Here is a 22,047-nt window from a genome sequence, read left to right on the forward strand (position 1 = left end):
TGACATGTGAGATGTTTGGTGACATGTGAGGTGTTTGGTGACATGTGAGGTGTTTGCTGACTTGTGAGATGTTTGTTGACATGTGGGGTGTTTGTTGACATGTGAGATGTTTGGTGTCATGTGAGATGTTTGATGACTTGTTGGATGTTTGGTGACTTGTGGGATGTTTGATGACTTGTTGGATGTTTGGTGACATGTGGGATGTTTGATGACTTGTTGGATGTTTGGTGACTTGTTGGATGTTTGATGACTTGTTGGATGTTTGGTGATAAGTAAGATGTTTGGTAACATGTGGGATGTTTTCTGACTTGTGAGATGTTTGGTGACATGTGAGATGTTTGGTGTCATGTGGGATGTTTGGTGACATGTGGGGTGTTTGATAACTTGTTGGATGTTTGGTGACATGTGGAGTATTTGGTGACATGTGGGATGTTTGATGAATTGTGGGATGTTTGGTGACATGTGAGATGTTTGGTGACATGTGAGGTGTTTGGTGACATGTGAGGTGTTTGCTGACTTGTGAGATGTTTGTTGACATGTGGGGTGTTTGTTGACATGTGAGATGTTTGGTGTCATGTGAGATGTTTGATGACTTGTTGGATGTTTGGTGACTTGTGGGATGTTTGATGACTTGTTGGATGTTTGGTGATAAGTAAGATGTTTGGTGTCATGTGGGATGTTTGCTGACTTGTGAGATGTTTGGTGACATGTGAGATGTTTGGTGTCATGTGGGATGTTTGGTGACATGTGGGGTGTTTGATAACTTGTTGGATGTTTGGTGACATGTGGGGTGTTTGATGACTTGTTGGATGTTTGGTGTTATGTGGGATGTTTGATCACTTGTGAGATGTTTGGTGATAAGTGAGATGTTTGGTGTCATGCGTCATGTTGGATACTTGTCTGATGAAGGTTGACAGAGTAAACATGGTACTAGTCATGGAAATGTCACATATTAGAAATTCACTTGTTGTGAAACATAAAACAGAAAACAAGATAACTAATAGTACTAAGATCAGAGTAAAGATATCCTTGGAAACTACTTACTAATATCACAGAGTTAATGTATCCTTGATGTGTATTGTGGTATTATATCGCTGTGAAATCTAATGAGGGAGTTTTCTTGTGGTCATTTTTTGTCTCCATGAATTTCAGATTGGAAATGTTTAAAATCTTAAACATTTTGTTAGTAAAAAGGATTGTGTTTCAAAGAAGACAAAAATCGTTTTAATAGATTATTTTTAACAGAAATTGTAAATTGAAAAGGAAGTTTAAAAACTTTTGGAAAATATAACTAATTTCTGCCATTAACATAAAATGATATGTTTGAAAGCTTCTACCCAAACATCATTAAGAGACAAATCTCTATTTCAAAAATTGATGTTTTCATTAATTTTTTTAAAATAGCTAATTTTGCTTGAATTGATGAGTTAATGTTAAAGAGTTGTAGACACTTTTTAATTATTGCATGTTGTGTATTACAGACCTGCGGAGGTGATCCCCCCTATCTACTGTGAGGGGCCTACACCAGTCTGTGCTATCATACAGACTCCCCCTCTGAGGGGCTATAAATAGATGGGAGATGAGGTGCTCTCCGATTACTGGCTTGCTTTATAAGGAAGTGTCTGCTTCACCAGGCTGCCACCTATATGTGGAGAACAGGGGAACACAGCCTTCACTTCTTCTGGATCTGCGGAACAAACCATTCTCACCTGAGGAGGAGCAGGTTGGAAATATCCTGTTGTAATATCACTTTCATAATCAGGTATTTATATTATTTCTAACCATGAATTTTAATATTGACTGTTTAGAAATGATTTTTCATACTTTATAGTAAATTTTCTTTCAGTTTAGAACATTTGTGATAGTGTTTGTCCAAATGAACTTTGAATTAACCTGTGGCCCCCATTATTTGAGATTGGTACTTGAAGAATTGGTCTGAGGTTGCTAATGTAAAAGATGAGTCCATGCAACTGATTTCTTCTTCAGTCTACATTCCAGCTGCAGGCTTAACTCTCTCTGGCGGCCATTTTTGTTTTCGACATTTCTAGGTAGGAGATATTTCTATTTTTATTGAATGTGATGTTACCTTTCCTTCCTGCTGTAACTTGTCCGCCTGCAGACACAATTGAACCTCTCCCAACCCTGCCCCACCCAAACTCTCACAAACTTTTATATCAAATACTCAGTAAAATTATAGAGATGCATGCAGAGTTTAAAGAAATCTTTCAAACTTAGATGTTGTATTCACATGAGATTAGTACAAAGTGGACTTATGTTCAAATTATTGATTAATGTTCAGATACATGGGTTATAGGTTTGTGATGGAATGCATTTTGACGGTCAAAGTCATTTATGAATGACTGAATTTTCTTTGAATATTGTCAAACCATTTTCATAAATAATGTTAATTTTTATCACATGACCATGTCGATATACACCAAAGCCACTAGTGTGTGACTGTGTGTGATTGGTTGTTCATTAATCATTAATTAGAATAAAAAACCCGAAATCACAACTTCCTGTATATAGAATTATGTATTATAACTTTACTTTATTAACAATTTACCTATTATGATTGTCAGAATGATTGGCGACATTTCGACATGATTGAATATTGTAATGATACTTATTGAATAACACAGATAATTTGAATAGAATTTCTGAATTTCATACACCTGTATATATCAGGACAACCAATGTAAGGATTTCATGAAAATCAGATCATTTTTTTAATCAAGTGATTATCTTAATATTATCTTCTAAATGTCATTATGTTATCTGGACTTCTAAATGTCATTATGATATCTGGACTTCTAAATGTCATTTTTCAGATTATCTTTTATCTTGACAATTGAATATGCGATTGTTTTCTCTGAACTTCTGAATGACATTATGTTATCTGGACTTCTGAATAACATTATTTATCTGGACTTCTGAATGACATTATTTATCTGGACTTCTGAATGACATTATTTATCTGGACTTCTGAATGACATTATTTTATCTGGACTTCTGAATGACATTATTTTATCTGGACTTCTGAATGACATTATTTATCTGGACTTCTAAATGACATTATTTTATCTGGACTTCTGAATGACATTATTTTATCTGGATTTCTGAATGTTGTTATTTAATATGGACTTCTGGCTGACATTATTTCATCTGGATTTCTGAATGACATTATTTTATCTGGATTTCTGAATATTGTTATTTAATCTGGACTTCTGGCTGACATTATTTCATCTGGATTTCTGAATGACATTCTGTTATCTGGACTTCTGAATGACATTATTTTATATGGACTTCTGAATGACATTATTTTATCTGGACTTCTGAATGACATTATTTTTTCTGGACTTCTGAATGTCGTTATTTAATCTGAACTTCTAGCTGACATTATTTTATCTGGACTTCTGAATGACATTATTTTATCTGGATTTCTGAATGACATTATTTTATTTGGACTTCTGAATGACATTATTCTATCTGGACTTCTCAATGACATTATTTATCTGGACTTCTAAATGACATAATTTTATCTGGATTTCTGAATGACATTATTTTATCTGGATTTCTGAATGTCGTTATTTAATCTGGACTTCTGGCTGACATTATTTTATCTGGATTTCTGAATGACATTATTTAAACTGAACTTCTGAATGACATTATGTTATCTGGACTTCGGAATAACATTATTTATCAGGACTTCTGGCTGACATTATTTTATCTGAACTTCTGAATGACGTTATTTTATCTGGACTTCTGAATGACATTATGTTATTTGGACTTCTGAATAACATTATTTATCTGGACTTCTCAATGACATTATTTTATCTGGACTTCTGAATGACGTTATTTTATCTGGACTTCTGAATGACATTATGTTATCTGGACTTCTGAATAACATTATTTATCTGGACTTCTGGCTGACATTATTTTATCTGAACTTCTGAATGTTGTTATTTTATCTGGAGTTCTGAATGACATTATGTTATTTGGACTTCTAGCTGACATTATTTTATCTGGACTTCTGAATGACATTATACAATTATCGACCTATTTTCAGGTGGATACGGTGAGTTATCAACCCGAGTAAGTGATATATCCTGAGGCCAGAGGCCGAGGGTTATATCATTTTCGAGGGTTAATAACTCACCGTATCCACCTGAAAATAGGTCGATAACTGTTTTATTATATGACATTTACAGGATATTAATTAACCATGTTCTTCAAAAAGACTTAACTACAATAAACAGGATGATTTTTGCAAATGTTCCTTTTACAAAACTTCCGCCAAATATGTTGCCGACTATGTACAATGACGTCACAATAGATTAATCCGACGTCTTTGAATAAGGAAACTCCCGTAACGCTATATTTGGGTACGACTCGACGTCAAAAGTGATTATGACGTCATATCTAAAGGGAGTTTCCCTCGATCTATTTTTGACACAGGTTACTGGACTCGCGAGAGGTATCTGGACTGAGTCCAGTAACCTCGCGTGCTTTTCGCCGCCGATTTCGGGGTTGATATCGCAGTTGATGAATACTTCTGAGAAACGTATCAGCCAATCAAAATACAGCAAAAACACCAGTCATATAATAATATTTTATTTGGACTTCTGAATGACATTATTTTATTTGGAATTCTGAATGACATTATTTTATTTGGACTTCTGAATGTCATTATTTTATCTGGACTTCTGAATGACATTATTATATCTGAACTTATGAATATTATTATTTTATGTGGACTTCTGAATTACATTATTTGTTTGGACTTCTGAATATCCTCCAGGTCAAATAAGAGTGAAATTTAAGTTTACCTGAATCGCCCTATAGCTATGTGCAGTATATAGTATTAGGTTGTTTAAACTCCACGGCCAGTGTGACAAATGACTCTCAAACAGGTGGACACAACGCTAATTAGATTATCGGCCAGCACTTTTAAACCTATCCCAAGGAGACATACATTTTTGTTCACAGAATCAAATTTTACTATTATTGTCTGAACATTAGAGAGAAGTTCAGTGAATACACCAAGTGTCGCCTTGTGTAAACCTCTAACATTGTTTTTGTAGTTTGAATGCCACATTATGTGTATCTGGACCTAATTACTCCGTAAACAATCACACACAATGTTGTTGTTTCCTAGTTTATTGAATTGATAATATGATTCATATTTTGCCAGTGTGTAATCCTAATGTAGAACACAAATTTATACATAGAAATGTGATTTCGGTAGCAGGAGAAGAGATAAAATATTAGTCAGACTGGGGCTTGAACACTGGACCTGTGAACACTAGCCGGATGATCTACCGATGATCTGTCACTGGTCACAGATAATCAGCCCAGTCCACTGGAATTCTCTGACACACAACTAGCTCTAGCTAAAAATGTATTTGACATAGATTTAATCTGTATTCTACGTCTGCTTTTACTAATCAATATACATGGGTTTCTATTCCTCATGGAAATACAAAAGAGGTGTGTAACAATTACTGACTTCTACCAAGGTTAACATAAGATATTTCTATCCTTATTTAGAGGTAAAAATAGCAGTGAATTGGGATTGCTGTTGTTATTGGCAGGATTGTGACTTTTAATGAGATATTTCATCTGCTACGTGCCACAGTCAGGTACATGTGGGCGTATGTGCTCAACATCTGTTTGTCTGTGCGTGTGTGCACACTGTGTAGATTATAGAGGATAGGGTGAAGGAGAATATGAAGGACATTTCTCTATTTTCAAGGCATTTTCTTAATTGATATAAACAACCATTAAGGTTCATTCTGATTTGGTTGATATTGTTATGTAGAAGAACAGGGAAAATACACATTCCTGTCGAGTGCTTCAACCAGGAATTGAACCCAGGTCTCCGGCGTGGAAATCTACGGTTCTACCAACTGAGCCAAAGAAGTATGCTCTGTCGGCTGAGTGACAGAGACCATATTAACCACACCGACCCGCTCCTTTTACACTTGTACACTACTCCCCCTGTTTTTCTTGAGATTTACTTAATCTCAACTCTTTAACCATCTTCCATGGGTTATTTAGTTGGGTAACAATCTAGAAGAACAGGGAAAATACACATATGATTCCTGTCGAGTGCCCCGAGCAGGAATTAAACCTGGGTCTCCGGTTTGAAAAACTGTGGCTCTGCTGACTTAGAATAAGAAGCATGCTCTGTCAGCTGAGTGACAGAGACCATGTTTTAACTCCTTTTACAGATACAGGATTTTGTGTTAATGTCCTGTGATATAACAATGTAGTTGGCAACAATAGGTATTCAATTTTTGGGGTTGGAATCTCAACAATAGGTATTGGATATTTGGGATTGGAATCAGATGAATTAGATTCATCTGACTAGTACAGTGTTAAATAATTATAAGTCACTCAGTGACTTGTACATGGTATTAAATAAGTCACTCTGTGACTTGAACATGGTGTTAAATAAGTTTCTCATTGACTATTACATAATGTAAGTGACCCAGTGACTTGTACAATGTATTAAATAAGTCACTCAGTGACCTGTGCATATGGCTTGTACACTGTGTTAGATAAGTCACTCAAAGGCTTGTACATAGTGTTAAATAAGTCATTCTGTGACTTGTACATAGTATTAAATAAGTGACTTGTACATAGTGTTAAATAAGTCATTCTGTGACTTGTACATAGTATTAAATAAGTCACTCTGTGACTTGTACATTGTCACTCTGTAACTTGTAAATAGTGTTAAATAAGTGACTTAGTGACTTCTACATAATGATAATAAGTCACTCTGTGACTTGTACATTGTGTTAAATAAATCTCTCTGTGACTTGTACATAGTGTTAAATAAGTCACTCTGTGACTTGTACAGTGTCGTTCTGTGACTTGGTATTAAATAAGTCACTCTGTGACTTGTACATAGTGTTAAATAAGTCACTCTATGACTTGTACAGTGTCGTTCTGTGACTTGGTATTAAATAAGTCACTCTGTGACTTGTACATAGTGTTGAATAAGTCACTCTATGACTTGTACATAGTGTTGAATAAAGTCACTCTGTGACTTTTGGATCAGTTTATATGTTGTACATACATGCAGTGTTAAATGTGGTTTCTGTGGCTGGGCTTTTGGTTCAGTTTCTAGGAATATTGGTTTATGATGACCATGCTGGTTCCTGGTCAGGGTGTTCAGTAGGAATGTGTTTATACGACACACGACCAAAAGCTGGAGTAATAACCTTCACAGTCTTACATTGTAGTCTATCTGATCCCCATGTGTACCTCATTATCATCTATTTAGCTCAATCAGTGGGTAAGTTGGACCACATTCCTACTTCTAACACACACTAGTACTGATGGCTTCTGTGCCTAGCTGTTCATTAAGATATTGGACAGGGAATGTCTTAGGTCATAGTGGTGTTAACATGTGTTAATGCTGGTTAGGTTTGTGGCCTTTCTAGGGCTGTCAGAGGAGTCCCCAAGTCTTCCATTCCCATCATAGGGATTGGTCATCTCCAACATGTCCATAGGGTGATTGGTACATCTCCAACATGTGTCCATAGGGTGATTGGTCATCTCCAACATGTCCATAGGGTGATTGGTCATCTCCAACATGTCCAAAGGGTGATTGGTCATCTCCAACATGTCCATAGGGTGATGGTCATCTCAACATGTCCATAGGGTGATTGGTCATCTCCAACATGTCCATAGTGTGATTGGTCATCTCCAACATGTCCATAGGGTGATTGGTCATCTCCAACATGTCCATAGTGTGATTGGTCATCTACAACATGTCCATAGGGTGATTGGTCATCTCCAACATGTCCATAGGGTGATTGGTCATCTCCAACATGTCCATAGGGTGATTGGTCATCTCCAACATGTCCATAGGGTAAATGGCCATGGTCATCTCCAACATGTCCATAGGGGGATTGGTCATCTCCAACATGTCCATAGGGTGATTGGTCATCTCCAACATGTCCATAGGGGGATTGGTCATCTCCAACATGTCCATAGGGTGATTGGTCATCTCCAACATGTCCATAGGGTGATTGGTCATCTCCAACATGTCCATAGGGTAAATGGCCATGGTCATCTCCAACATGTCCATAGGGGGATTGGTCATCTCCAACATGTCCATAGGGTGATTGGTCATCTCCAACATGTCCATAGGGTGATTGGTCATCTCCAACATGTCCATAGGGTGATTGGTCATCTCCAACATGTCCATAGGGTGATTGGTCATCTCCAACATGTCCATAGGGTGATGGCATGGTCATCTCCAACATGTCCATAGGGGGATTGGTCATCTCCAACATGTCCATAGGTAAATGGCCATGGTCATCTCCAACATGTCCATAGGGTGATTGGTCATCTCCAACATGTCCATAGGGTGATTGGTCATCTCCAACATGTCCATAGGGTGATTGGTCATCTCCAACATGTCCATAGGGTGATTGGTCATCTCCAACATGTCCATAGGGTGATTGGTCATCTCCAACATGTCCATAGGGTGATTGGTCATCTCCAACATGTCCATAGGGGGATTGGTCATCTCCAACATGTCCATAGGGTGATTGGTCATCTCCAACATGTCCATAGAGTGATTGGTCATCTCCAACATGTCCATAAGGGGATAGGTCATCTCCAACATGTCCATAAGGGGATTGGTCATCTCCAACATGTCCATAGAGTGATTGGTCATCTCCAACGTGTCCACAGGGGGATTGGTCATCTCCAACATGTCCATAGGTTGATTGGTCATCTCCAACATGTCCATAGGGTGATTGGTCATCTCCAACATGTCCATAGGTTAATTGGTCATCTCCAACATGTCCATAGGGTGATTGGTCATCTCCAACATGTCCATAGGGGATTGGTCATCTCCAACATGTCCATAGGTTAATTGGTCATCTCCAACATGTCCATATATTGGTCATCTCCAACATGTCCATAGGGTGATTGGTCATCTCCACATGTCCAAGGGGATTGGTCATCTCCATGTCCACAGGGGGATTGGTCATCTCCAACATGTCCATAGGGTATTGGTCATCTCCACATGTCCATAGGGGGATTGGTCATCTCCAACATGTCCATAGAGTAATTGGTCATCTCCAACATGTCCACAGGGGGATTGGTCATCTCCAACATGTCCATAGGTTAATTGGTCATCTCCAACATGTCCATAGGGTGATTGGTCATCTCCAACATGTCCATAAGGGGATAGGTCATCTCCAACATGTCCATAGGGGGATTGGTCATCTCCAACATGTCCATAAGGTGATAGGTCATCTCCAACATGTCCATAGGGGGATAGGTCATCTCCAACATGTCCATAGGTTAATTTGTCATCTCCAACATGTCCATAGGGTGATAGGTCATCTCCAACATGACCATAGAGGGATTGGTCATCTCCAACATGTCCATAGGTGGGGTGGGGGTAGTGGTGGGGGTAGGGGTAGGGGTGGGGGTAGGGGTGGGCGTGGGGGTGGGGGTTGAGTTCAGCCAGGGACAGGGCAGGTTATCCTAGCTGTAGACAGATGGTAGGCCCTCCTCCCTTGGTACAGGACAGATGAGATGCTTGTGTAAACATGTGTTACTACTGCTGCACACATGCTGGGCACACACATGTGTGATAGGCAAGTTAGGAGTCAAAGCTACACTAAATCTATAGACTTTTCCTCTAGTGGAAAATAGAAAAATCACATTTCAATTCAAAATCAACATAAAATAAACTAGCACAATGATAAAAAATTAGAAAAATCACATTTTAATTCAAAATCAACATTAAATAAACGATAAATTAGGTATTAACATGAAGTAACATTCTGTATTCCTCCTTATTGTAGATTCTCTTCAGGTGTAAATCCCATAGATAAAACAATGTTTTACAACTGTTGATGTTTATTACCATTGTATCCCACGATACATGAAATAACATAAATTTTATGCACCTTGGACACTCATTATGGTGAATATGGCAATTATATGTTTGGTAGGCTTATTGTACTACTTATTGTGCTTTTAAGCTTATTCATTTGAAATTAACAATGTTGCTTTCGGGACATTTGCAGATTTGTAGGTATAAATCATAAAAGTTGCAGCCAACCTAATATTTTGTGTACAAGACTTGAAGATACTTTGATATATCAAAGATTTTCTGTTCACTAATCTAAAGTGTTTGTGTTATATAATTTGTATACATGCTGAATGTTTGTGCAGCCATCAAAATGATGTATGTAAATAATGTAGTGTTTTACTCTGACTCCCAGATTGTGTATATTTTACTTAGTACATAGACAGCGGGTTCTAGCAGGTTCTGGAATGAAACAACACATACCTCACCAGATACATGGCATCTACTGGTAAACACTGTACAAAAATACACCCCAAACATTCGGTCAATTCTGTCTGTGGGGAAAACATTGTAAGAACTGTTGAGTAAGAAATATTTGTCTCAGCTAAGTGACATGAGGTAGATTTAAAGGTAACATCTGTGTGACCTTTTACCTGTTTTGACCCGGAGGGTGAGGGTGAGGGTGGGGGTGGGGGTGGGATGGGGTGTCGGTGGGGTGGGGGTGGGGGTGGGGGGTGGGGGTGGGGGTGGGGTGGGGGTGGGGGTAGGAGGGGGGGCTTAGATGATAAATACATTTTGCTGATTACAATTTACATGTAGTATAACTCTGATATCTGAACTCATCTGTAAAAACTGTAATCATTTCATATAACTTACTACCCATAACATTTCCCAATGATAATGGATGTACACTCAACTTCAGCTGATGGTATGTCCACCTACACAGGGGCTTGGTAATTGATATGTAATCATATTGGTTATGATTAGGAAAGTTGTGCCCAATCCCTGTGGAAGTGGAGGAAGCCAGATGAGGACTCCTGTACTGTATATTGTACCACATGCATAGCCAATTAACCAATATATCAGTTATATCTGTTGGGGGTCCCCCCTGGGGGAGGTAACAGTTATATACATGTATGTTGGGGGCCCCCCTGGGGGAGATGCAGGACTGATGTAACAGTTTTATCTGATGGGGGTCCCCCCCCCCCCCCCGGCGGGGGAGATGCAAGACTGTTGTAACAGTTATATATGTTGAGGGTCCCCCTGGGGGAGATTCAGTGATACTGTTTCACACCCTCAAAGTACCCACCATTGGATGAACCAGATGTGTTGGTTACCATGGAAACTGGCTTCTGGAGGTTATACAATATGGCTAACTTATGTAAACTGACCACTACTTTGTTCTAGACTGACCACCATTGACCAGCTCCTTGGGTGTTTGGTTTTGTGTTGAAAGTTATCAATAAAATTGAAGTTCAAAAGGGAGTTTATCTTGTATTAAGAAAATTTAGTTGGAAAATTCATATCAGAATCTTCTGATCTGATTGCTAGTACACTTAATATATCAAACGAAGAAGAAAATCATTTTATTGTCCAAACTAAATGTAATAAAAATTATTTTTGGAGTGAATACAAAGATTCCAAACTAGGGTAAGATAATCTAGTGTCACTTGAGAAATACTGGTGGGCAGTCTGTTAGAGAGAGATGGGATCGGCTGCATGCTGATGGTATGAGGCATGGGGTATAACACATGTTAGCTGACTGGCGTGCCTAATTCTGGAATCCTTACATTTATAGTAGTGTTGATTGATTTCTCACTATCCCACATTTTAACTAAACCTTTTTTTTCAGAAATGAGTTTTATAAAAAGATCTGTTATGTCCCTATAAACAAGGTTCTAGCTATCTCTGTACAGTTATTTATCATAGAGGGACTGCAAATTACCAGATTACACATATATAGATTTGTACTGATCTTTGTATTTATACATGTATGTAATTTGTTACAACTGCTTGTGCTAAATCTTCAGATAAGGTTGATACATGGTTTTATCATCCTGTGGAAAAAATATATACTGAGTTTCAGGAACAGAGCTACACTATTATGTAGTATAGAAAATTAATTGGTATGAATCATCAACTGATATTGTTCAATATCAGAAAGACTTTCTTAGATATGAAAATTATTATTCAAATTGAGCCTAAATCGACTTTGATCAGTTATACATGTACTGGATTCTAAACTTTAAAGCTAGGGGGAGATAATTGTTTAGTAAAATGTAGCTGAAACTAGGGGAGATAATTATGTAGTAAAATTTGTCTCAAACTAGGGGGAAGTAATTGTCTAGTAAAATATATCTAAAACTAGGGGGAGACAATCTTGTTGTAAAATGTAGCTCAAACTAGGGGAGATAATTGTGTAGTAAAATTTGTCTCAAACTATGGGGAGATAATTGTGTAGTAAAATGTATCTCAATCTAGGGGGAGGTAATATATAGCCTACCAAATCTGTACACTTACACTAAAAGCCAGTGTAGATAAATATGGTATAAGAGATGTAGTGGTCCACATTCCACTGACATGCTGGGTGTAGAGTTAAAGCAGAGTTTGTTATCACCAGTTCCAGTAACATTACACATAGCACTGATAACAGATTGCTGGAGTCTGGATGAATGATCCCATGTTATCTCCACTGCAGTGGTTCCACCTCTATTAATGCCAATGGTGAATTTTGTCTAGCTTTGCAGAAACTTGCTACATATGTGTGTGATAAGTGCATCTGATGAGTTTATAACCTGTTTTTCAATGTCTAACTCTTTTTTGGTATGAGACTTGCAATTTTCAGTGCCTTGTAAAGACGTTTCTCACAGTACATGAGCAAGATTCTCACAATATTGAACATATTTTTCATACCAAGGCATACAAAACCTTTTCTGTTTTAGACAAGTATTTTGATTATACTGAAAATTATTGCATATTACCATAGTTTACGTGACGAATATGGCATCATTCAAAATTTCACGATTTGAAAAGTGCCTGGGAGGGAGCTTCACCAGAGGTTGTCATTCCTGTCGGTGTGTCAGTCTGCCTCTGTCATAAAGATAAAATTAATTTTTTGTCACATCATCATACGATGGTACTGCAATAGACAGCAAAATTATTAAAGCATGTGTCTAAAGTTTAAAGGTTCTGTATTCTTGTCACTACCTTCTTTCTGTGTAGTTCAGCACTCAATGAAGGACATTTATAACAGACGTTTATCAAGGTTACATGATCACTTCTGTCAACAGTTTCATCACAATATGTGCCGCTGTAGGGTCAAGATAGATAAACTGTTTTTATGGCCTTCTATCTAATATTCTATTCAACACTGAGGCAGCTCAGATGTATTGGTGTCTAGCTTAGAAATACCAGAAAGTACAGCAACATGATATAACGCAAGGAACTGATAAACATATTTATGATTACATATTTTTGAAAAAGGATAAAAAATTTAATGTAAGTAACTTTGTGTCCATTAATTAATTACTATAAAATCGTAAACATAATACTCAGTTCTAAACAAGACTCCAACAAATTTAGGGCAATGATTGTTTAAGGTTCATCACTCTCATATAATCATCGCCTTCATTCCCCGATTGAGATGGAAGGTTTGAGGGCGATGATTCATTTAGGTCCTTCATTCTCCTATAAATTAAATCCCCCCAAATTAAGATAGAAGGGTTGAGAGCTGAGGGCGATGATTCTGTTAGGTCCTTCATTCTCATATAAATTAAATCCCCCCAAATTGAGATAGAAGGGTTGAGAGCTGAGGGCGATGATTCTGTTAGGTCCTTCATTCTCATATAAATAAAATCCCCCCAAATTAAGATAGAAGGGTTGAGGGCTGAGGGCGATGATTCTGTTAGGTCCTTCATTCTCATATAAATTAAATCCCCCCAAATTAAGATAGAAGGGTTGAGGGCTGAGGGCGATGATTCTGTTAGGTCCTTCATTCTCATATTAATAAAATCCCCCCAAATTAAGATAGAAGGGTTGAGGGCTGAGGGCGCTGATTCTATACCACTGAAGGGTTGAGGGCTGAGGGCGCTGATTCTATACCACTGAAGGGTTGAGGGCTGAGGGCGCTGATTCTATACCACTGAAGGGTTGAGGGCTGAGGGCGCTGATTCCATACCACTGAAGGGTTGAGGGCTGAGGGCGCTGATTCTATACCACTGAAGGGTTGAGGGCTGAGGGCGCTGATTCTATACCACTGAAGGGTTGAGGGCTGAGGGCGCTGATTCCGTACCACTGAAGGTTTGAGGTGTTGTACTTAATTATTATAGATGTATCTTTTACACTGATTTAAACATTCACCTGAAAGAATCTGTAAAATGTTGCTATTTACAGCTTTATCAGTGAGGCTTGTGTTTACTGAGCGGCTGTGATATAAACGCTCCAGAGTCGGTGACAGGGAAGGTTTTAGCTGAAAAATCTAAGGTTTATTTTTAGATATATTCAAGATTTTGAATAACAGTGTCAAATTTTATACCTATATACCAGATCTGTTATAGTTTTTGACACATTATAAACACAAATAGCATGTAAAACTGTTGATATTGTTCCCTGACTAAGAACACTGCTAGGGGAGAACAGGTGCTTCAGGCTTCATAGTGGTTGTAACTGACACAGAAAGTCGATTAACCTACTCAAACATCAATGGAAGCACATTCCTACAAGTTCAGAGATCTACAGAGATGATCTGTTATACTGAGATCACAGTCGGTTGTAAAACGTACTGAGATCAAGGTCGGTGATATGGGATGAATTCGCTTTTATTTTCATAAGACTTTCAAAAATGAGACTTAAGATTTCTGTCTATGAAAACCATCCAAGTGACAAAGGACAAATAAGCCAAGTATAGTCTTTAGACACAGGTCCCTGTGTCAAATACTGATATTAACTAAAAACATGGTCTTTATACACATGTCAAACTAAAACCCAGGTCCCTGTGTCAAATACAGACTGTAACTAAATTAGTGGTCCTAATACACATGTCCCAGTGTCAAATACAGACTATTACTAAAATAGTTGTCTTTATACAAATGTCAAACTACAACCCAGGTCCCTGTGTCAAATTCACAAAAACTGCAACTACAATAGATATTTACATGTCTCTTGTGGTTGCCAAGAGGTTGAGATGTCCCAACATATCACCACCAGCCCTCCATCTCTGGGTTGAGATGTCCCAACATATCACCACAAACCCTCCATCTCTGGGTTGAGATGTCCCAACATATCACCACCAACCCTCCATCTCTGGGTTGAGATGTCCCAACATATCACCACTAACCCTCCATCTCTGGGTTGAGATGTCCCAACATATCACCACAAACCTTCCATCACCACAAACCCTCCATCTCTGGGTTGAGATGTCCCTACATATCACCACCAACCCTCCATCTCTGGGTTGAGATGTCCCAACATATCACCACAAACCCTCCATCTCTGGGTTGAGATGTCCCAACATATCACCACCAACCCTCCATCTCTGGGTTGAGATGTCCCAACATATCACCACCAACCCTCCATCTCTGGGTTGAGATGTCCCAACATATCTCCACAAACCCTCCATCTCTGGGTTGAGATGTCCCAACATATCACCACAAACCCTCCATCTCTGGGTTGAGATGTCCCAACATATCACCACCAGCCCTCCATCTCTGGGTTGAGATGTCCCAACATATCACCACAAACCCTCCATCTCTGGGTTGAGATGTCCCAACATATCACCACCAACCCTCCATCTCTGGGTTGAGATGTCCCAACATATCACCACAAACCCTCCATCTCTGGGTTGAAATGTCCCAACATATCACCACAAACCTTCCATCACCACAAACCCTCCATCTCTGGGTTGAAATGTCCCAACATATCCAAAACCCTCCATCTCTGGGTTGAGATGTCCCAACATATCACCACCAACCCTCCATCTCTGGGTTGAGATGTCCCAACATATCACCACAAACCTTCCATCACCACAAACCCTCCATCTCTGGGTTGAGATGTCCCAACATATCACCACAAACCTTCCATCACCACAAACCCTCCATCTCTGGGTTGAGATGTCCCAACATATCACCACAAACCCTCCATCTCTGGGTTGAGATGTCCCAACATATCACCACCAACCCTCCATCTCTGGGTTGAGATGTCCCAACATATCACCACAAACCCTCCATCTCTGGGTTGAGATGTCCCAACATATCACCACAAACCCTCCATCTCTGGGTTGAGATGTCCCAACATATCACCACAAACCCTCCATCTCTGGGTTGAGATGTCCCAACATATCACCACAAACCCTCCATCTCTGGGTTGAGATGTCCCAACATATCACCACCAACCCTCCATCTCTGGGTTGGTTGAGAATCTCATGTTGTCAGGCAGTGACCTCTGGTGGATGATTTTTATCAAGTACTCCTTCACCAATAAACCTGGCACATTAAATGACCCAGGCTGTTAATAGGATGTTAAACTAATAAAACCCTGAAACCAAACATGTCAAATGTTGAGCATTCCAAGGTCTTATTGAACAGGTGGTCAGGTTACAGAAGCTACATAACTATATGTGTGGTATATTGAATTTGGTTAAGACATCTCGACATATTACCACAGGCCATCCACTTCTGAATTCAAATCCCATGTGTGGCGATTGCCAGGTATTAACTACTGGCTGGTGGTTTTTCTCCAGGTACTCCGGCTTTCCTCCACCAACAAACCTGGCACGTCCTTAAGTTATCCTGGCTGTTGATAGGATGTTAAGCTGATAAAACTGATCAAACCAAACGAGCCAAATGGTCTTTAAGCACAGGTGAAATTGTGTTGACACTGTCTATTAGGGACCCCTAGAATGTGCACTTATTAAGCAGGTGGTCATTTTACAGAGGTGGTCTGTTATATAGAGGTGGTTGCTATACATAGGTGGTCATTATTCAAAGGTGGTCGCTATACAAAGGTTGTCACTTTTGCTGGGGTACTGTAGCAACACAAAAACATGAAACCTAATATTGATGTTACAGAAACCTATACAATACTTCTTCCTAAGTTCTCCATTGGGGTAGTGTTAGCCCTTGACAGTTATCTCCCCTGGGGTCTGTGGCTAGCCCCTGCCGGGGAAATGATCCATTAGTACATTGCAGGAGACAAACTCTTTTCCTCAGATTACACAAAATGTAGAAGCTATTTATTATACCAGCACATGTTATTACAAGGAATATTCTGGCCCTAACTACCCCCTGTAGGGCGAGCCCCTGTATGGGTTACTGACCACTCCTACTGGCCCTACCTGCCCTCTGTAGCTGAGACAGCCCTGTATAACTGTAGCTGTATGTAACCAGATAGCCTGCCTGTGTTGGGGAGTACATACCTCAGTGTATCTATACAGTCCTTGTCTACATCTCTTACTTCTCGATCCAGTTTCTCTTGGATTTAACCTCTCTCAGTTTCTCTTGGATTTAACCTCTCTCAGGTTCTCTTGGATTTAACCTCTCTCAGGTTCCCTTGGATTTTACCTCTCTCAAGATGTAAGTATCAAAATATATTCCTTGTATCATTATTCATTTTGCATTGTGAAAATGGATGTTACAAACTTTGGTTCATTCTAGCTGTTTCTGTCTGAATATAAATAATTTTGAGAAAGAAATCCCATAGGGAGTAGAATTTATTCTGTATTTAACAAATATCATATTCTGGGCATCATCATGACTGATTTCTAAGAATGCAACTCATCTGAAATAACTTCTTTATCTGTCTACAAGCTTAGCCTTAACACATTTACCCCTAAGATTTTATAATGAACTGTTCCAGGCTTTGAATTAGAAGAGTCCAAATGTATCTTCAAGGGTGAAAATCCACTGTATTTACCATTTTTATCCTAATTACCTACATCACACTCAGCCTTGTACCATAGTACATCCATCAGTTGTTGATAAGTGTTTCATAGCAGAATTAGAATACTAGATTATCTCGCCTTGGTGTGATACTTGCAATCTGAAATGTCGTGGAGACAAAACTTATTTAGACAAATTTTAATGATAAAATATATAAGTTTACAAGGACAACAACACGTGGGTACAGAGGTATAGCCACCAGCTACAACATCAACTTGTAAATACCCCAAAACATAAACCTATTATTACACTGCAAGTTTGGTTTAGTTTTTCTGTAGAACAAATTTACGAAATTTCCCTAGAAATTACATTATTATCAGATTTTTGCAAAAAATGATTTTGACTGTTGAAGAACTGTTGGCTAGGCTGAATATAGATCAGGTTCAATTCTTCATCTATTATTGCATCATTTCTCAGTTTCTTCAGTAATGAGCTACACATCTCCCCACAGTGGTACAGGGTCATCTCTGTTTCTTCTGTTCAATTAATGGAGGGGCAAATCTAGCAGTTCTGAAATGTGGCTAGGTTGTACCCTAAATGTACCCTGTGGTCAGGTTGTACCCTAAATGTACCCTGTGGTCAGGTTGTACCCTAAATGTACCCTGTGGTCAGGTTGTACCCTAAATGTACCCTGTGGTCAGGTTGTACCCTAAATGTACCATGTGGTCAGGTTGTACCCTAAATGTGTCTAGATTTTGAAGTTCCTAAGTGTGACTGCCATTCAATTTGGCTTTTTTCTTACAAATAGCCCTACACAATAAGGAATTGATAGTATTTACACCATACACCAAAGTGAAATTAAAGTGATGACTGATGCAAGTTCAGATGAAAGGGAGACAACCCTTACAACCCATTTCTGAACACATTTCTAGTTTCAGGTAGAAGGTTGTAAAATGCAACTTTCTAAAAATATCAAAGAGTAGAAAGATGCAGCTGGATGGTATGGGACAGGCTGAAAATAGCAGTCCATGTGTGTATCTGTGTAATGTAGACTTGGGTATAGGTTTCATGTGTTCCAGCTCACAGACACCATATTTCATTGGTTATCTCTCCTTACTTGTTAGTTTTCTGGACTCCTTCATAAAGAAGATACTGCAGCCTTGAACCTGGTATCATAAGGTTTATAGTGTATTTAGTTCATAGTACCTGAGTGGGGTTACACTTACTCCAAAACTATAGACAGAAACGTAGCCTAATTGTTTTGGAAGAATTTCCAATATAGTTTGTAGAAACTGACAAAGCATTTCTGTGTTGTATTAATAATTATAGCTGAAGTACTGGTATTAGCTACCATCAACACTCCTTGTTAGCTTAGATCTTTTCCTAACCGAACTTTTTGCTTCCCTTGATTTTCCTCAGTTTTAGCAAAAAATATCTGTACTGTGACAAGTCAGAAAATATTTTTGGGAAATCAACTCAAAGTATTTTAAAAGATTTGTCATTTTCTAGATAAATTGTGATGATTTTTGTTCTTCTGGAAGTCAGAAATTTTGTTGGCTGAAAGCTAACCAGCCATACAAGTTTTGGAGCAGGGGAGCTGGTTTGATTAGAGGCTACAGAAGAAGCTAGTACTAGTGAGAGAAATGCTCCCCCAGCTAACAATAAATATGGGGAGGGGGCACCCTCAGATCTCAGGACTCATACTGATAGGCAATAATGGTTGAATTTGCTCCAATAATTAATGCAGGGATCAGCAGCTATTCCTGGTGGCATGTTCACAGAGACATACCACAAGTCTTACACAATGTCAGGCAGTGGGCAGTGGGGGTGTTAGGAGTGGCTTCTTCATCAGAGCAATAGGGAGTCCAAGAGTTATCTCAGGAAGGTATCCTCAGAATAAGGGGGGGGGGGGGGGCTTGTCTCAGGTGGTGTCAGAGGGCTGGGGGAGGGGGGTGCTTGTCTCAGGTGGAGTCAGAGGGCCTGGGAGGGGGCTGGACTTGTCTCAGGTGGGATCAGAGGGGCTGGTGAGGGGCGCTGGTCAGAAATTATCTCATAATCTGCTCCCTGAAGTATACACACAAATAACATGTTGTTATTGTCTTGTTTCTTGGTCATTAAGTGTTATGTGATCATCTATATAACCATTATTGCACTCTAACACATGTAAACAGTTTGACAAAACTTACTTCAACTGATCACAAGGTTTCTTTCTGTTTTCATCAAATCAAAACTGACAACATCACAAGTATCCTGCTTATATTATATATATTTTAGTGCAATTTTACCATCAAATTATAAAAAAGATAAAAGAGAAGCAGGTACACTGAGACATTTACTTGCCTTTTTAAGGCTTGCAGAGTTATTTCCCCTGATGCTTATAATAGCTTATTAGAACCCAGTTTACCTGATAATTCTAAACGATTTGGAATTTCAATGGTATCAATCAAAATTGTTAACATTAATGTGAATCTCATCAATAATTTGCTTCCCTTTTTTAAATAATTATTTTTGAAAACTTGATGCACTTTTTTTTATCAAGAAATCTAACATTTTGTGTTTTTGTTTCAGTTTGTGTAACATATAAATCCCACAATGGATTACGAAGATGAACCAAGGTGAGTGATTTAACAATCTTTATTATCTTCTAGTGCAATGGAAATTGTTTAACTTTGGTTAGAAAATTTCCTTGATTTCATTATCTTCCTTTTAAAAATACATTTTATTTAAAATCTATTTATTGTATAATAAGCAAATTAGGAGTCTTATGTATTTAAAATGAACATCTGGTTCAATATTATATCTATTTACACTGGTAGAAATGCATGGCCCATTGTCTTACAGAAAGTTCTGTGGTACTTAGCCGTGTACTTACTGTAAATGTCCAGATTTTAGTGTAGTCTTTATTTGTGCCGGGGTTTTGTTACTGTGGTTTTCCTTTTTTTTTTACGAGGGTTTTTTAAATTAATAATTGGAACAGTTCAAGATATGTTTGATACTTAAGTTGTATAACTTAATTTGGCAAAACATAGAAGTTGTTCATGTTATTCCCTCATTCTGAATATTGGCAAGTATATATTGTTGGCAATGATTGACCGATCGCCAGGTGTAATATAGCCACGCCTCGTGCTCACAAACACACGTGTTTCTATTCAATTTCGGAGCAAACATCGTAGCACACACAATACAAAACACAAAGTCACGTGCGGTTTGATTGACAGCTGGCAATCCGTCAATTATCATGTCCTATGCTGTTTTGATGTATAGAGTAGGGACAAAGATTCTTCATATCTCTCTACAAGAGACAAGAAAAGTCCCCAATAAAACGCTGGCACAGATAAAGGATATAACATTGCACTTATGTTAGTTTAAGTTATCAAATGTAATGTTGGTGTCACTAATCTATGTTTTAATGTGTACAAACTTGAGGAGGCTCTGAAATTTTAATGATACAACCTACCTTACTGTTTTTTATAATAATGTTTTTTCTTCAATGAATTCTACACAATATCCTAACACTTAGTTATTTGAGGAGGAATCATATAAGATTAAACAACAAAATTCTGAGAATTGATTTGTACGATTCCATCACGGATCATCGTTTTATTGACATCACTGAGAACCTTTCTAAAGTTTTAATTAAAACTTTAATATCTTGGTGCTTATCAAACATATATTGTGATAACGTGTGCTACAGTAGGAAGTAAACATTTTGTAATTATAAGTTTAACATGTTCAACCTGTAAGATTATAGTACTACATAGGAAGGAATCAAGGAAACAATGAAAACATCAGAAGAATTTTCATGAGAAAAAACTATTACACCAAAACACAAAAAAATATTATTTAGGATGACATGCTAAGATAGTCCATTATTGTTTATATTAATTAATGCTAAGATCTGTCCAGGCATTATAACTTAATGCTAAGATCTTTCAATTATAATTTAATGCTAAGATCCGTCCATTACGATTTAATGCTAAGATCCGTCCATTATAATCTAATGCTAAGATCCGTCCATTATAATTTAATGCTAAGATCTGTCCATTATAATTTATGCTAAGATCTGTCCTTTATAGTTTAATGCTAAGATCCATCCATTATAATCTAATGCTAAGACCCGCCCATTATAATCTAATGCTAAGATCCGTTCATTATAATCTAATGCTAAGATCCGCCCATTATAATCTAATGCTTAGATCCGCCCATTATAAACTAATGCTAAGATCTGTTCATTATAATTTAATAATAAGATCCGTCCATTATAATTCAATAATAAGATCTGTTCATCAATCTAATGCTAAGATCTGTTCGTTAATCTAAAGCTAA

At 38.1% G+C, this 22,047-nt stretch overlaps 1 protein-coding gene across 14 annotated transcripts in view; it reads left to right on the forward strand.

Annotated features, from left to right (window-relative positions):
- The first annotated feature begins 1,703 nt into the window (after window positions 1–1,703).
- LOC138330428 (troponin T, skeletal muscle-like) overlaps window positions 1,704–22,047 on the forward strand; it is a 36,952-nt gene continuing 16,608 nt past the window's right edge. For 3 of the 14 annotated variants that reach the window (XM_069278037.1, XM_069278040.1, XM_069278042.1), the window contains exons 1-2: window positions 17,258–17,415; window positions 20,290–20,336. In XM_069278037.1, coding sequence (XP_069134138.1) covers window positions 20,314–20,336 — 23 coding nt within the window. In that variant the 5' untranslated portion in view covers window positions 17,258–17,415; window positions 20,290–20,313. Of the gene's footprint in view, window positions 1,763–1,886; window positions 2,049–17,256; window positions 17,416–20,289; window positions 20,337–22,047 lie in introns of those variants that run through there. The other 11 variants (XM_069278045.1, XM_069278048.1, XM_069278039.1 and 8 more) reach the window with 10 other exon arrangements.

The sequence above is a fragment of the Argopecten irradians genome, chromosome 8 (assembly GCF_041381155.1).
Source record: "Argopecten irradians isolate NY chromosome 8, Ai_NY, whole genome shotgun sequence".
Lineage (NCBI taxonomy): Eukaryota > Metazoa > Mollusca > Bivalvia > Pectinida > Pectinidae > Argopecten > Argopecten irradians.